A 16,482-nucleotide genomic window follows, 5' to 3' on the forward strand; every position below is an offset into this window, starting at 1 on the left:
CAATTATTTATTGAATATTTTAATGATTTCTAAGTTCTCATGAGATTGGTCTCAGTCTTATTCTATTGCGGTTATTTTCTAATGAAAATTTTACCATACATACGTTTACAAATATCAACACTAACAAAAAATATAACACTTCTTACAAAAAAATGGTACAATTTTAAAAATTCTACCTACTTTTTATAATTATAATTTGATTATTTACATTCTTAATATAAATGCAATGATTTAATATTGATATACAATGATCTTTAAACTAGTGATCTATCAAAGTTTGCTAGCGAAACCTAATGATGATCTAAATCTAAAAATGTAACATAAGAATAATGGAAGAATCTCTTGGTCTTCGACCATATTTGGTTGTTCTAACATCAAGAAACAATTACTTCCATGTTTGTAAACTCAGATCTTTGTAATCACAGATTATACCACGCAAAATACATAAATACCACTTAATTATTTAACAGAAAATTAACTTTTTAATTAAATATTATCACCGTGTTAAAAAGTGTAGTGTGAAAAGTTTCAAAATTTTCTTTAATAATATTTGACCGAATCTATAATTTGTATAGAAAATTTTATATGTGAGAGCTTCAATGCAGTAATTAGTCCTCAAAAAAATTGGAAATTTAATATATTGAAATAGCTTGGCAATTTAATATAATATGTATAAAGATTCGTTGGTTAGACGAGAGTTCATTAAGATGTAGGTTATATTTTTAATAACTAAGAGTTAGAATTTTAGAATAATTTGATATTCTGTTAATCTTCGCAGCTATTTCTCTCTCAGCGATTTATTTCATCATAAGCAGCACCTTTGGATAAGCGTGACGAAATATTTTCGAATAAATACAATATTTTACATGCCTTTCGATTTCAATAAATAAATTTCTAATGGACGTCAAAACAGGTACTATAATTTACACAATTATTTAAAAGCTATCCATAATTGATTTCAAATGTATTTTAATAAAACATTTGCTAAGGAAAATATAGCTACTCAAATGGTAATATTTTAGATAATAGCAGCACTTTTATCGAATTTACTTTCATTTAATTGTGATGCATTTCGCTCCAACTCAAACAAAAGGTCATTTTTCAACAAATTAAATTGTTGCCACTTTTGAAATCACCGTGATGACCTAGAATTTTTTTTAAAGTATAAATATTTTCGTTACGCTGCTTTGTGTTTCTTTCTTGCGTCTCGTCGTTCGCTCGTGGGGTGAGGCTTGATTTCTCTAATATCCAGCTATAAATAAATTGACATTTTAATATAGTTTATAAATAATACAAACTATTTGCTGACAATCGATTTCAAAAATCATGAGATCGATACATACTTTTTAATAATTTTCAATGGCTCAAAAATAGTAATTTAAAATTATTGATATAATTTAATTAAACGTTAATAACAAACAGCCATAATTTCGACATATTATATCAGTTGTTTCCATTATAAAAAGTCACATCCCTATCGCCTTATAAAAAAAACGACCTCAATATGCATTTTACAAAGCCAACAGGCGTACTAAGCTTGCACCAATAATAATCATTATTTGCTTGCTTGATCTACAATGTCATTACTATTATGAATGCGAAAGAATGGATTTGGAAGAAGTTTGGCACTTCGATAGAATATTATCTGGAACTGAAAAGGTGGATCTAGGTATAACGCGAAGGAAGTATAGGGTTTTTATACAACTAGGTCGTCAAACAAGCGTACACCTCACCTGATGGTAAAAGCGATTACCGTAGTCTACACTTCTACAGAGGGCTGCAACACCAGACGCGCGTTACGACCCAACACCCAATCCTGTCAAGAAGCACTGGTCACCTTACTCACCACAGGAGCACAACACTGCTTGAGAGCAGTAATATTTAGTTGTGATCTTCTGTAATATTGAAGTACTTCCTCAGTCAGGCTGCTCCAGATGTTGAACAAATAGAAAAAGTATCGCTACTGCTACTAGAATAGAGTACTTACCAAAGTCTCATCATCAGGTACCCTAGATAATAGGTCTAGAACTTCGTTGTTAGGTATCGTATGAGGACGTAGGATTTTTCTTGTAAATTTGTTGATACCTAAAACGTTTTAATTTTATAAATTAAAAACGTTGTTATCGGATTAGGAGTCGGACGCCAAAAAACTTACATTTTTACGATTTACATGTAAAAGATATATGTAAGATATGTAAAGATAAAGATATTTACCTATGTGTATTGTACATCGTACGTGACGCAATAGCCACAAACATGGTAAATACTCAGTTTTAATATAGATTATAAAAGACTTTAAAATATTGAGCTATTCTGTTTCATTCGTTAATTGAAGCATGTTAAAAACATATATCATTAAACAAAATAGTTACTTTCAATTATATTAAGCTTATTGTATTAAATTAAAATTTAAAGTCTTCTTGAAACGCACATTTACATTGATTTTTTTTGATAAACTTAAACTAATAAATAAATAAAAGTGAAACTTACCCCACGCCATCAGAAGATACCTCAGAGGTATTAGGTATAGAACGAACATTGCACCGACGAGCATTATTATAGCTATATAACTAAGATATGGCACTGTAAAGTTCATGAGACTGAAAGAAAATAATACATTCTTATTAAATACTAATATTATAATCATTTGCTGTGTGGTTACGGCAGTAAGAATATAGACATCCCCTCTCTTCCCGTGAGTGTCGTAAGACGCGACTAAGGGATAACACAGTTCCACTACCAACTTGGAACTCAAAAAGCCAACCGATGGTGGGATAGCCATCCAACTGCTGGCTTTGAAACACACAGGCCGAAGACGGGCAGCGTCTTCGGTGCGACAAAGCCAGCCCTGCGGTCACCAATCCGCCTGCCCAGTGTGGTGACTATGGGAAACACACATGAGTTCACGCCATTTTTGGTGAACGGTGGCGAACTTGTGAAGGCCTATGTCCAGTAGCGGACTGCAATAGGCTGAAATGATGATGATTTTTATTATTATTATTATTATTATTATATGTACATTATAAATTAATAAAAATAGATTCGATTTTAATTTTAATTTGTAATTCTCTCCAATGAGTTTCTGTAATTCTTAATAAGAAATAATGTTACAACATGTACAACTTCTATTTGACTGATGTTAAGTGTATAGTTTAGCAATGGTATATTATATTTGATTTTTGATTATTTCAGACTTTAACACCCTACAGCTCTACAAAGGCCTTTTTTCCATACAGGAGAAGGGTGGAAGTTTAATACACCACGCTACTCTACGACGTGTTGGCCACTGTGTTACATACTATATATATATATGAGTAACGATCGCTATCAGGTGTCTATGATAACAACCGGGATCGACAGCTTAAAGTGCTCTTCGAGGCATAGTGGGGAGACCCACAAGGGCAGACAACCAGACCGGACAATATTTGTAGAAATAAAAATATGCACCCTGAGCAGGAATTTAACCCGCGACCGACGAGCTATAATTAATACGAGGTATAGGCATTGTATAATGCCTTTAACTTATAACCTGTAAGTACATAAATTGTCTACTCACTTTTTAACAGCTTCACCTAAAGCCGCTACATAACCAATCGCATTTTGTACTGTTTGCGTTACTTCTTGTATAGCTTGCAATCTTTCCTTTAAGGACTTTTTTTCCTCCTTTAAAAAAAATATATAAATAAACTAACTAACCCGGCAAACGCTGTCCTGTCATACGAATAATGACACCATATTGTGGCCTATAGGTTGAAAAATAGCCTACCATCTATTCTAAAACCTATCAAATATACATTTTTTTTTAAAAAAGCACTAACGCCGTTTCGGAGGAGTTCGATTACAAACAATATGACACAAGATTTTTATTTATTAGATAAAAACAAAAAAAATACTTCAATAATAAATTGTGGATTATTTTCAAATATTATTATCTTAAAATGTATTATCATATAAACTCACAATAATAACAATCATATTTATATACCACTTTTATGTTTTGCAACACGGGCTTAAAGATTTTAATCTATAGGTACATATAATAAAATGGTAGGAAAGTCAAAACTGTACATTGAATATTTTTTTAAAAGAATACTTGGGGTGTGATTTACAATCGATACCGAAGCCAAAAATATAGTTTTTAGAAATTTTGTCTGTTTGTCTGTATGTATGTCCGGGATAAACTCAAAAAGTACTGCATGGATTTACTTCAAATTTGGCACGAATATTATTAAGAAGTCGGGTCAACATATAGGCTACAAATTATCACGCTATCACCTACGGGGAACGAGCAGTGAACCTTTATTTCTTTAACGCATTGTGTAACAACGTGTAATCTAACGACGCATATTTGAATGTTGTTATTATGTTAATAACCATGCTATAAGCTAGCTTCATACTATAAATAAAGACATTCTGTAGTGTATTTCGTATCAGCATTGCACTCGTGGGAAGCCGGGGCGGGTCGCTAGTAATAATAAAAAATGTTCAATAAAAAAAAATAATTCCTTCTCTTTTCTTACCTTATCCACTTCTTCTTCATCATCTTCTTCCGCTAATAAATCATCATCATCGACAGGTAACAGTAATGGGTTACCACCTGTGATTTAAGAAATATTTTTTTATTAAAGTATGCATGATAAAAAAAATGGCTTTACCTAACCCATATAGGTTTATAAAGAATAAGACATGTCACAAAAATGGAAAAGTAATATTTTGTTTCGATCGTAAGTTTTGAGGTTTATATTGTTTATAATAATGTTGTAAATAAAAAAAAAAAACACTTTTCTAGGCTATCAAAAGATGACTGCTCTCAGAAGACAGTATAAAAAACTGATTTTTTCTAAATTTGCTTAGGTTCCGATAAGGTCACTATTGTGACCCATATCTTTTTTTAGGGTAGATGAGAAAAAAATGTTGATCCCTGTAAGCCTGAGGCCTGTAACTCACAGTTCAAATGAATAAAGATTATATATTCAAAAACTTTGTAATTTTTTGTGTTTGGTTAAAAACCAAAACCAAATTAAAAGAACATAAGCTTAAACTGCGTCTGATCGTGTCATAATATTGTGACGCTACAGTATTATATCAAAAAAATTAATAAATAATTAATAGTTGAATATTAGTAAATCATTAAACTCGATATATTTTTTATTACTTTTTACTATATAACAATTATTCTATATGTTCTTTGATTAGCGATTTTACATTTACACAAAAGTTATATCAAAACATTGAAACACAGAAAGCTATGTACAAACAATGATTGATATAACATAGACAATCTATACATATAATAAAATGTTAGGAAAGTCAAAACTGTACATTGAATATTTTTTTAAAAGAATACTTGGGGTGTGATCTACAATCGATACCGAAGCCAAAAATATAGTTTTTAGAATTTTTGTCTGTTTGTCTGTATGTATGTCCGGGATAACCTCAAAAAGTACCGCATGGATTTACTTCAAATTTGGCACGAATATTATTTACAAGTCGGGTCAACATATAGGCTACATATTATCATGCTATAACCTACCGGGAACGAGCAGTGAACCTTTATTTCCTCAACGCATTCTGTAACAACGAGTAATCAAACGACGCATATTTGAATATTGTTGTTATTATGTTAATCACGCAATATAAGTAACTAAGCCGATAAAAATAATTAAATGAATATAAGTAGACAAGACAATTTTAAAGCAGCGCCATCTATGAGATTTTTCTGTAGATATGAAATGTGAAGAAGAAACGGGTAAATGAATGTTATTTTAAAAGGTATAATCGTAGTTATTTTTGGTGCTGTATAGCGTTCACGCAGACGACGTCACGGGCAGCAGCTCGTATTAAAATACGTTTATTTGCTTCTAATTAAAACCCGCAAAGTTGTCTGCTTTGCTTGCTATTATTTGTGTGTACAAAACGACTTCATATCGATTTATTAAAACTATTTATAGATTAATAACTCCACTTTTAGATGGTGTATCAAAATGAAATCGATACCAGATTTTGAGCTAGACCTCACAGGTTATAATTTGAAAACGAATCAATTTCGTGCAACATATTTTACATGATGACGGAAGTAGCACATAAACAGACAGACAGAAAAATTCTAATAGTATCTCTTACGTACAGACATCGATCGGTAATAATTTTAGTATATGAATAAATTTAGACACAATTCCTATATTCAAAAACGATTAGTTTTTGTTTGAAAGTGAACAGTAAGTAAAACGAATCGTTTCAAACCGACTTCAAAAAAGGTGAAGGGTCTTAATTGAACGGTTTTTTTTTTCGCTTACGTAGGTTACTTCATTACTTTTCATCATTAAGTGTACCGATTTTAAGGCCTCGTTTTTTAATTATAAGCAGCTGCTGTCATGTGGTCCCATTTAAATTTGATCAAAATCTGACGAGTTATCCCTAATAGAGATAACTCAAAAACATTTTTAGGGATATCGTATTTAATTGTCTACGTTGATGACTTTCTCATTTTATTACTTGTCAATGTAAATCATATGACTTAACAATTATAATAGTCGCTGTAGACACATTTGATTATTGAATATAGGAACTGAGTTATATTGAACATGCAAGACTGACAACGATCACCTTCGACTTACTACGAAATAATTCTTTGAGACACGCCCAAGGGTTACATCGGAAGCGTTTTAATGGAACTACAAAATAAAATAAGCTTAAATAATAACATTATACTAAAAAATGAAAAAAAAAAAACTATTAAAATTAACATTAAGAATGTACAAGTGTTCGTAGCACGGTCTTATATACAGGTCATGCAAATAAGACCAATTTAAATGGTGAGAGAATGGTACGATAATGTCATAACTTTTCGTTCTCGTCAACGTCGCTGTATGTAACTGCTATCGATATGTGCGGTCACATGGTGCGGTGCGCACTGCGCACGCCGGTTGAGTGATGCTTCATTGTAATTGGTTTTATTGAGTGACGTTTCATTGTAATTGGTTATATTGAGTGACATTTCATTGTAATTGGTTATCTGTCTTCTTTGCACAGCACACCCACCGATCGTCATGCCTCTGGCGGCCGTAAATTGAAAATAAAAGCTTCACGACCTGTGTATAAGACCGTGGTTCGTAGTCGTAGTGACTTGAAAAATGAGAATTTTACAGGTTTTTTTTTAATATTTAGTTTAATTTGTATTATTTGTCGTTGTTAATATTAAAACATATTTGTCAATAATGTAAAAGGAAAATTATAATTATTAAAAAAAAAAAATTCCTACCAAGACATTTTTTTTTAATTTTTGTTACTCTTATTCCACATAATTTAATACTTATGAATGAATATTACAAGACGATTCAATGTAAAATAAATATTACTATAGGCAAATAATTGAAATTTTAATATTTAAATTCTACGCATAATTTAAAGGCAGAGTTAGAGTTTTAAGGTATCTAAAAGCAAAATGAAGCACAGATACAAAATGACTTCCTTATAGAGAAAGAAAAAAAGCAAACGTCTAGTTAGATTCCCTTTAAAACGCTCATTAGGTACGAACACCTCATATAGTAAATATTTCTACAGAAAGGAGTTAAGAAAAAGATTTTCTATAAGAAAACTCAAAAAAAAATAGCATATGTTTAACTTACCAGTAAGTCGATATATCAGCCAGTTTCTTGCAAAAAATACTAATAATAGAAATGGCAACATCCACATCTCGTAGTAGTAACAGAACGCGAGCCACGCCAGGAGTCCTAGGAACGATCTTAATCTAGATTCCCATTCGAAGCAGTCTCTAGAATATATTGATATTTATTCTTAAAAATACATATTTGTATTAAGTGAAATTTATAATATTATGTGCAATAATTCAGCTTCAGCATGTAATATCCCACTGTTGGGTATAGGCCTCATTCCCAATGTAGGAGAAGGATCAGAGCTTATCCATGAAAGCGGGTTGGCGGATATATGAGCGACGATCGCTATCAGGTGTACATGATAAAAACCGGGACCGATTGCTTAACGTGTTCTCCGAGGCACGGTGGGAAGACCCACAAGGACTGCAAAAATACCCAGATCACGACAAACATCTGTATAGCAATAAATATGTTTGTCTTGTGCGGGGATCGAACACGTAACCGCCAGCGCAACAGCCACAAACCAGTTCTGTGACCGTTGCGCCATCGCGTATGTACAGGAATTACTTTTGTAAAATTAAAAGTAAAAAGGTTTTAGTTCTCTTGGGTCTGAATTTGTTTTGTACTTATCAACAATAAAATTGAATTCACGAAAGAGCTATCACGTATTTCCTACGTAAATTTTATTTGTGTACATTTCTGTATTAGTGTGAGTGTGTACGTGTACGTATGGAATGATTTGTTATTTTTGTATCGGCATGAGTGATCGTACCTACACGTATGTGTGACAATTTGAAAATTTTGTACAGTACCTACCCGGCCATGAAGTATAGATGTATCTATACTTTGCGTACCGGACCATAAATAATGCACATCGAACTTTGCAAACAAACAATCGACTACATTACCTATTTATGTATTTGGCCTGTCAGTGTAAGATCCCAGGCACTCCACCTTTCTACTTTTTTGAAGGACAGTAGTATTAGTGTATACAATATAAGCTGCTATATGTAAGTAAAACTAGCTATTTTACATTATTCATTATATTAAAAAAATATTGTAACAAAATGTGAAATTCATTCTGTCAGACACTAATTATGTTATATTTAGAATTATTGCAAAATATTTTAGCGACTCTTCATACTAATATATTTTATACTAGCTGTGCCCGCGACTTTGTTCGCTTGGAATTTCACAAAAAAAAATTGTTCAGTTCGCATATTTATAAAACATATAAATTTTTAAAATAAAGGTACCCTAAGAGTTACTCCTTATAACATAAGCCATCTGCCATTGAAAGTCCCATCAAAATTAGTCCAGTCATTTCAGAGATCAATCAAACAGATAGCCAGACAGACAAAAACTATTAAAAAAAATGTTATTTTGGTATATGTACCGTGTGTACATCCATATGCATTCAGCAAAAAGCGGTTATTTTAATATTACAAATAGACACTCCAATTTTATTTATTTGTATAGATATTTTGTCAATCAGAAAATAAGGAAGGTTTGGGGTCTAGGATCTTAGACTATAACGCGTTGCGAAGTCGAAATTAGCTGATTGTCTCTTTCCAAACTTCGATGTGTATTATTTATTTATGGCCGGGTACTGCATATTTAAATAATATCTCGGTTTGTTTTTATAGAAATAGAAGTACAGAAATAGTAACACTTACTGTAAAATTTTTCCAATTTCAATAAACCACATAATGATAGCCTTCAGTCTCATGACGTTTCGTATAAATACCTGTCTCTTGAACTTCGATTCTTGATGCATATACTTCGGTTCTTTTGGATTGACGACTCTGATCGCCCCTTTCAGCTATAAAATTAAAAAGATCAAGTTCACCTTCACGTTCACGGCGTTCACCACACCTCATCAAGTTTTCGAAAAATCGCCAAAATTCCCTCACGTAATAAATGGATGGCCCCTAATTTTTAAAGTATGGTATTTCTTACCGGATTCCAAATGACGCTCATCTCCAGTAATATCTGAGGGTAGTTACCCTTCGCTCTCGCCCTCATCTTCTTGTCTTTTAATGCGAACCACCGTTTTTCCCCGTTTCTAATGTTCAACAACGGTATTGCAAGTTTACCGAGAAATTCGACTTTATGGTCGTGGTCCTCATCGTAGACTGTCAATTCTAATATAGAACTGATGTCTTTAACTGTGCTGCAATAAAACAAATAAAGATAGCCTTAGCAGGCAAAATATTCGTGCATACGTTTAAAAAACTAACAAGTATTTCACTTATTTTCAGTTATTTAAGATTTATTTGATGTGTTATTTTTCGACTGAAGTTAATTTTTTTTAGCAATAGACCTGCGCTTTTTTTTAGAAATATTAAACGTAACTGGCTATGAGAGAAAGAAAATGTGTGCTCGCACCTCTCTCTCTTGCTCTTTTCGCCTCATCCGATTTCATTTTTCGTAACGTTTTCGTCACGTAGTCACTAGCTTACTTCCCAAGTCAAGCGGGCGTAAAGAAGTTTTACTTCAAAAAACTTTTCGAGAATAATAAGTTATTTAAACACACAAAAGACTTCTATTAATACACTAAGGTAAGATATCTTTACCTCCCTTTTTAGATAAAACCTCATAATTACTCCAAGTAAGTTATATATCGTTTTATAGATGATTGCTTGCGCTACCGGCATCAATAACTAAATAAATAATTATTGTTTTGTTTTTGTAAATTAATTAAATATTAAAATTATATATACGACGGATTTATTTTGAAACAACGTCAAAACGATTTTTTGTTCAATTTTAAATGAACTCACGTATAAATACTTTTTTGTAATTTTGTGAATTGATCATTATTATACTTAGGTGTTTAGTACGGGAAACTGGGGAGGCCTATGTCCAGCAGTGGACTGCAGTAGGCTGAACTGACTGACTGACTGACTGTTTAGTGCGAATTATTCGCACGGGTATAGCTAGTAAAAATATATTCCCATAGTTTAGATTTGTGTGAATGCTTTTTATTAACGTATACATAGTAAATTTCGTTTCTTTATCAATAAGCATCATATAGTTCTCCTGAATAAATACAGAAAGTGTTAACAAATAGGAACAAGACAAAGTGGATATTCCATATCCTCAGTATCGACTAACGAATCGGAAGAACTATTTCATTACTTTTCATCATTAAGTGTACCGATTTTAAGGACTCTTTTTTTAATTATAAGCAGCTGCTTGTCATGTGGTCCCATTTAAATTTGATCAAAATCTGACGAGTTATCTCTAATAGAGGTAACTCAAAAACATTTTTAAGGATATCGTATTTAATTGTCTACGTTGATGACTTTCTCATTTTATTACTTGTCAATGTAAATCATATGACTTAACAATTATAATAGTCGCTGTAGACACATTTGGTTATTGAATATAGGAACTGAGTTATATTGAACATGCAAGACTGACAACGATCACCTTTGACTTACTACGAAATAATTCTTTGAGACACGCCCAAGACACGCGAAGAACTACTCAAACTGTACGAGAACATTTGTATTGGAAATGTAAATTGGGAATATATATACAAAAAAAAGCTATTACATAGTACTATTAAATCTTTAAAATAAGTACTGTGTGAGATCAATTTTATTACACTTATTCGTTTTAAAAAATAAATACTTTTGTGTTTTATCCAAAATAAAAAATAATAACGTACTGGCCAGTTATAAAAATCGACGATAGATGAAATGATAATTAGAATGATGAAGACTTAGGTTTTAAAACATACAAACTATTTAGACTTTTTACAGCAAAATCTACAGATGATAAATAACATTAAACTAAGACTTACAAGGTGAATATCTTCATCCAGTTTGGAGCAAGTGTTTTGTACTCTGTGTGTGTTTGTAGCCTAGCATTTCCCAGTTCTAATACACAGAAAGGATCTGACTTTCCTCCTAAATCCGCAGCAGCTAACCCTTTAGCACCGTATACTTTGACACACAGCCAGCCCACTCCACTCGAAGTTTCGTTTAATCTGTACCACGCCTGAAATAAATTTCAATTTATTAAAAGTTGTCGAAACGATGGTAAAAAGTAGCGTTTGGCGTATCAAAAAACATGACTGAAATTATTTTTTTTACATTTACAGGATTTACGTACTGTTTTATCATTACTTTAAAAACTAATTGTTAAGTTACAAAAAATATAAACCATCTTTCTTCAATACATGCACCTTTGATAATATCAAATCAAATACGAGTACAATATAAATGATCCAACTTTGCCTTACAACTTCGTATAAAGAGATCGTGCTTTGAAAGCATTCTCAAAAGACGCTCTTACCTACTACTTGGGAATATTGCCAACATACGTAGAGGTTGAATGAGGCGTGGATTCAAATTTTAATGAGACGTTTGCAATTTTGATATAGGTATGGATTATTTAACTTAAAAAGTTATAAAAAGCTTACGTTATATGAGGGCTTGTCGAAAGAAATATATAAAGTCGTTGAAATTTAACCGGCAGGTCACGTGGTTTTATTATAAACCAATCTGGTAAATTATGATCCAGTTGTGCAAATATGGTATATGTTTTTGATATTCAATACTGGCTTGGCTTTTCCGAATAACTTCATGCGTTTTGAAAACCGTAAAAAACTTTATTTAAAATCGAGATTATCGGGTTATTAAGTTCTTGAGAAACGATTGTCGTAAAATACATACAAAGATGAGTGAAGTAAGAAATATGGATTGATAAAATAATGTTTCATAAGCGTATATAGACTTACTGTTATTTTTTATTCTTAATGATAAGTAGCATAATAATAATTTTATTATTAAAGATAAGTCATAAAATTTTCGTTAGTCGAAATCTGTTTTTTGTTAATATTTGTACGCTGAACATACACTTTTTATTTTCAAAATAATATACTCGATACAAAAATATGAATGAGAAATGGAATGTCAAATGTACGAAAAATGAGGAAATTTAATGCTTTAATTATATTTTATTATTGTCTAAATGTATAAAAAATGGGAATAAATTACTTAAGTGGTCCTACTCTAAACGGAATTGTATGTAAAGACATATTCAGCAATATAATGCAGAAAGGAGTCTTTTCCTAACTGTAGAAGGCTAATTTTATATAGGTATCTAATAAATAAAAATGAATGTTGCTAAGTGCAGAACTCGAGAATAGCTTGACCAATTCGGCTAATTTATTTTTTATATGTTCCTTAAGACTCACGGAAGGTTTTAATATTAAAAAATTTAAAAAAGTTATTAAATTTTATTTTTATTTTTACTATTAACTTTTGACAGAACGAATTCTGTCCGGGCAGCTAGTAAGTAACTAATTTATACCTAATTTATACCTTTATGTATTTATTATTTATTTATTTATTTATTTATTTATTATAGATATATATAAAAATGTACTGATTATAAGGTGACAGACATTATTAGAACAGGTGAACAATTTACATAAAGCGTACTTTCATTATATACAATATTTTGAATTAAGGGTTTAATTTCTCATAATCCGTTTATATTGCAACGTGCTGAAACAATCAATTTCATCACAAAACGCCTGAATATCTCCTAAGATATGCAAGATTTGAGTAATTTTCTCCACACCAATGCAGAGGTTGAACTTTGAATTACAAAAACACTCGAAGAACTCTCGCGTTTGCTCGGATTTAAGCCAGGTGTTACTGTTTACATGCACATGTTTCATGTTTTTGTAACAACAATTTGTAGGTCGTCTTAAAAGTATGGGAGTATGAAAGTATAAAAAGGGAAGGGATAGAGGAATCTATTGATTCTAAAATTAGTTTCATACTTACGTATCTCCTTTCAATATTTTCAATTTCCCTAGGGTTTTCTCTATAGCTAGCGAGATCTGTAATGGTTTCTGACTGTGTGGTACCGCTTATAGTCAGTAGGAGAAATATCTGACCGTTGCCATCTTCTAAGTCTTGCCATATATTGTGTGTCTTTTCTCTTTCTAACCTTGATAAATCTATTGTACACCTGCAAATTATCACCAGTATTATTTTTACGGTCAATACTATTAGATCATTTGAAATTAATATTGGTGGTATATGAGAATAGGCAGAAGACCAAAACAAACATTACCTACTTTTTAACCGACTTAAAAAAAGGAGGAGATTACTCAATTCGACCGTATATATACCGGGTGATTTTGAAAGCGTTTTGGAAACGAAAATTTTGAATTATTTATCAATAACAGAACCTATATATAACGTTAATTTAATAATATATGTATTTTTTTTTCATCAAAGTCGATATTCATATCGTTTACAGATAAAAAGTGAGAACCAGTAGTAGCGCTACACGGTAGGTACATTCTAAAAATAGAAATACTATACGTTTTAATAGCGAGTCACAAAATCGTATTAGCCAATAAAAACAAAGCTACCGAGTTGCGCCGGAGTCGACCAATGACGGCGTTGCTCACTTGTCCTTGTAATCGTCGGCGTCCCGCGTCCCTGGCTTTCAGTCGGTCAGTAATACCATAGCGGTACATGCGTAAACAAAGTCAAGGACGTTTAAATTATTATTCGCCGGAGTTTGAAGATGTTCTTGAGTACTTCGAGCGCGATCCCTGGCGGAGGACAAGGATGGCAGCAAGATAATTCGATGTTAGCCAAAACTTCGTATGGAAGATATTACGTACACAAGGATTACACCCGTATCATTTTCGTAAGGCTCACGTAATAAACAACGCACCGGAAAGAATCGCCTTTTGCCAGTGGTTGTTAAATAATACAAACGACAACATACTCTGGACGGACGAGTCACTTTTTACTCGAGTGGGACTATACAATGTGCACAATGAGCATTACTGGGCTCTAATTAACCCCCACTTGATACGAGAAAACCATCACCAGGTTTGTTTCAGTGTGAACGTGTAGGCCGGTATTATTAACGACCAACTAATAGGGCCTATTTTTATTGAAGGTCATCTAACCGGCAATTCGTACTTAGAGATATTAAGGAGAGTAATATCTGAGTTAGTAGACGATGTACCTGGACAGTAAGTTTAGTGATAGGTGGATAGGTCGAGGAGGGCCTGTGTCTTGGCCACCTGGAAGTCCTGACTTAACGCCCCTGGATTTTTTCTTGTGATCGGAAATAAAAAGTTATACACGTCAGTCAATATGAAAGCTGTGATGATTTACGCATTGCGATAGTGGACGCTTTTGATAAAGTGAAAAGTGATCAAGACACATTAAGAAAATTAAAAGACAATTGTATTAAACGCGTACGTTTGTGTATTGAACGCAGCGGACTCCATTTTGAGCAGTTGCTTCGATACAGAGAAGTGTAAATAGTGTAAATAACCTGTTAATAGGTATGTAAGTTAATTATTCTGTAGAAAACTCCGATTTTTTAAATACGCCTGAAGTTTATACCTACAGTCCGTTTATAAATTGATTTGTTGTGAAAAGAACAATCGTGGTTAATAATCGAAAAGAAGTTTAAATAAAATAGGTATTTCTGACGGTCCTAAGCCCGTGTAAAGTATGAAGGACAAACGAGTCTATCTACGTAAGTACTCGCTAGCTCGCGCCTATAGGTATACTTTTATCAACCGAAACGCGCACGGACGTGTTTCATTCATATAAAATAATGAATGAATGATCAGTGCCTTACTACTTTCCAAGTCGATCGAATAAAAATGAATATTAAAATTGAAACTCTTTTTTAGTCAACATTACAATTGATTTATCCATTTTTATATGTACTATAGATGATTCCAAAGTAAAATATTTCGTTTCCAAAACGGTTATAAAATCACCGTGTATATGTATGTACGTTCGGGGATAACTTCGTCTTTTATGAACCGATTTTGATAATTCTTTTTTTTTTTTGTTGGAAAGGAGATAACTCTGGTGTGGTACCATGATAAGGAAACCAAGATGTGATGATGGGATCCCAGAGAAATCGAGGAAAACTCTCGAAAATCCGCACAACTTTTCACTGGGTGTACCGATTTTGATAATTTTTAATTTAATCGAAAACCGATATTTATCATGTGATCACATTTAAATGTCATCGAGATCTGATTACAACTTTTGAAGTAATCTTTGATATTGCTTATTTACTTGACTCATTTTTCGTCTACCTACGTTGTATTACTTGTCGATATAATTGAAGTCGTTTTTTTTTTTCGTTTGCCTGCAAAAACCCAATTATTATGTAGAAGTTTTTACAGAATCGGAACATGCGTGAGAAAAATAGTGGAGTACAGCTGCTGAACAGATATTCTCCCGCGGCTGTTTTGACTAACATATTTGTTGTTTTAAACCAATTTCAATTTCTTAGAAACTATACATTGCTATTTTTTTATTTTCTTACCTTCCTAAAAAATCATCTTTAGTCTGTTTATCCTTATCCCACACAGTAACTTCTAAGATTTGTTCCTGATCATCATACAGGTGTAGATCGAACTGTTCTAACCACGAGGGATGGAGAGTCTTCCACACTACTTTACTTTTGTATTTTTCGTTACCTAATCTGAAAAGTGTTATCAAAGTTGTTCACAAAGATTATTGTTCGTGTTTGAAAGCATTTGTCATAATCAAATATTATTAATTATTGTAAAATACTCGCTAAACAAAATATTTTTACTCCTGGTATTATATACATTTAACTGAGGTAGGGCACAGCAGGAATTTCCTGCTCAAAATATGGAGCAGCCCGACTGGGGTAGTACCTCGCCTTACAGAAGATCACAGCTAAATAATACTGCTTTCAAGCAGTATTATGTTCCTGTTGGTGAGTAAGGTGACCGGAGCTCCTGGGGGGGGGGGGGGGGGATTGGGGATTTGGTCGGCAACGCGCTTGCGATGCTTCTGGTGTTGCAGGCGTCTATAAG

At 32.5% G+C, this 16,482-nt stretch overlaps 1 protein-coding gene across 1 annotated transcript in view; it reads right to left on the bottom strand.

Annotated features, from left to right (window-relative positions):
• Positions 1-1,164: 1,164 nt before the first annotated feature.
• The window catches only part of LOC123664537 (multiple C2 and transmembrane domain-containing protein-like), a 62,627-nt gene continuing 47,309 nt past the window's right edge, over positions 1,165-16,482 (bottom strand). Inside the window, exons 7-17 of the mRNA XM_045599071.1 lie at positions 15,963-16,121; positions 13,424-13,610; positions 11,428-11,624; positions 9,576-9,789; positions 9,293-9,438; positions 7,629-7,774; positions 4,521-4,597; positions 3,557-3,663; positions 2,491-2,600; positions 1,988-2,085; positions 1,165-1,252 (exon numbers count right to left, since the gene is read on the bottom strand). Of these exons, the coding sequence (XP_045455027.1) occupies positions 1,178-1,252; positions 1,988-2,085; positions 2,491-2,600; positions 3,557-3,663; positions 4,521-4,597; positions 7,629-7,774; positions 9,293-9,438; positions 9,576-9,789; positions 11,428-11,624; positions 13,424-13,610; positions 15,963-16,121 (1,516 nt within the window). The 3' untranslated portion in view covers positions 1,165-1,177. The remainder of the gene's footprint in view (positions 1,253-1,987; positions 2,086-2,490; positions 2,601-3,556; positions 3,664-4,520; positions 4,598-7,628; positions 7,775-9,292; positions 9,439-9,575; positions 9,790-11,427; positions 11,625-13,423; positions 13,611-15,962; positions 16,122-16,482) is intronic.

The sequence above is a fragment of the Melitaea cinxia genome, chromosome 22 (assembly GCF_905220565.1).
Source record: "Melitaea cinxia chromosome 22, ilMelCinx1.1, whole genome shotgun sequence".
Lineage (NCBI taxonomy): Eukaryota > Metazoa > Arthropoda > Insecta > Lepidoptera > Nymphalidae > Melitaea > Melitaea cinxia.